We start from the raw sequence: 1215 nt of genomic DNA, 5'->3' as shown, positions 1-1215 counted from the left end.
AACAGGTCCCAGCAGCACCCATAGCTGCTCCTGGTGACCCCATAAGTGGTCCCAGTGAGCCGTAACAGGTCCCAGCAGCACCCATAGGTGCTCCTGGTGACCCCCAAACCACCACCAGGGTGATGGTGCGGGGGTGCTCACCGCTGGGGGGCTGCGCCTGGGCCCTGGGGGCACTGGCCTTGGCCCAGCTCCTCTACTTGGGCCTCCTGGGGGGTCTCCGGGGCCACTCGGCTCCCGGAACCGCCCCCCGGAACCACCGTCGGCCCCCGCCAGCCCCCCGGGGCTACCTGGACGCCTCGGGCGCCTTCCGGATCTACCGGGACCTGCTGGCGCCATCGACACCCTGGTCCCGGGAGGCACCCGAGGTGGTGCTGGCCACCCACGGGACGCCGGGACGGGTGGCGGGAGCCCTGGGGAGCCTGGCGGGGCTCTGGGGGGGTCCGTTATCGGTGGCGGTGCTGGCGGCGGGACCGGGAGCCCCGGCGCAGCTCGGGGGGCTGCTGGGGGTCTTGAGCGGGTGCCGGGGGCTGCGGGGGCGACTGCGGGTGCACGCGGTGACGACGGCCGGGGCGCCTCGGCCCGAACGGCCCGGCGTGTTGGGCGGCGGGTGCCTGCAGGGATTGGCGAGGGTGGCGGGGGCCCCGGCGCCCCCCAATTACGCCCTAGGGCCCGGGACCCCTTACCCGGGTAACCTGCTGCGTAACGTGGCCCGGGGGGGCGCGGGGGGCGGCCCCGGGCGCTTCGTGTTGGTGCTGGACGCCGACGTGGCACCCAGCCGGGGCTTGCGCGAGGCCCTGGTGGCCATGCTGCGGCGGGGGGGGCCCGGTGCTTCGGGTGCTCAGGGGGTCCCCCATGCATTGGGGAACCCTGAGGCGTTGGGTGCTGGGGGGGTCTTGGAGGACCCCAAGGTGCTGGAGGTCTCCAACGCGTTGGGTGCTGGAGGGGCCTTGAGGGACCCCAAGGTGCTGGGGGTCTCCAACGCGTTGGGTGCTGGAGGGGTCTTGAGGGACCCCAAGGCGCTGGGGGTCTCCAACGCGTTGGGTGCTGGGGGGGCCTTGAGGGACCCCAAGGTGCTGGGGGTCTCCAATGTGTTGGGTGTTGGAGAGGTCTTGAGGGACCCCAAGGTGCTGGGAGTCTCCAATGCGTTGGGTGCTGGGGGGGCCTTGAGGGACCCCAAGGTGCTGGGGGTCTCCAACACGTTGGGTGCTGGGGGGG

At 72.9% G+C, this 1215-nt stretch overlaps 1 protein-coding gene across 1 annotated transcript; it reads left to right on the top strand.

The window, feature by feature from the left end:
* Nucleotides 1-6: 6 nt before the first annotated feature.
* Nucleotides 7-1211, top strand: LOC146599862 (beta-1,4-glucuronyltransferase 1-like; the record flags this gene model as incomplete). The annotated part of the gene is made up of 1 exon (XM_085297844.1): nucleotides 7-1211. A coding segment is annotated over exon 1 (1089 nt), but the record flags the coding sequence as incomplete, so codon positions are not given.
* Nucleotides 1212-1215: the final 4 nt, after the last annotated feature.

The sequence above is a fragment of the Rhea americana genome, unplaced genomic scaffold (assembly GCF_003343005.1).
Source record: "Rhea americana isolate MKP2758 unplaced genomic scaffold, rheAme1 scaffold_1304, whole genome shotgun sequence".
Taxonomy (NCBI): Eukaryota; Metazoa; Chordata; class Aves; order Rheiformes; family Rheidae; genus Rhea; species Rhea americana.
The sequence above is the reverse complement of the archived record's forward strand: the minus strand, read 5'-3'. Positions and strand labels throughout refer to the sequence as shown.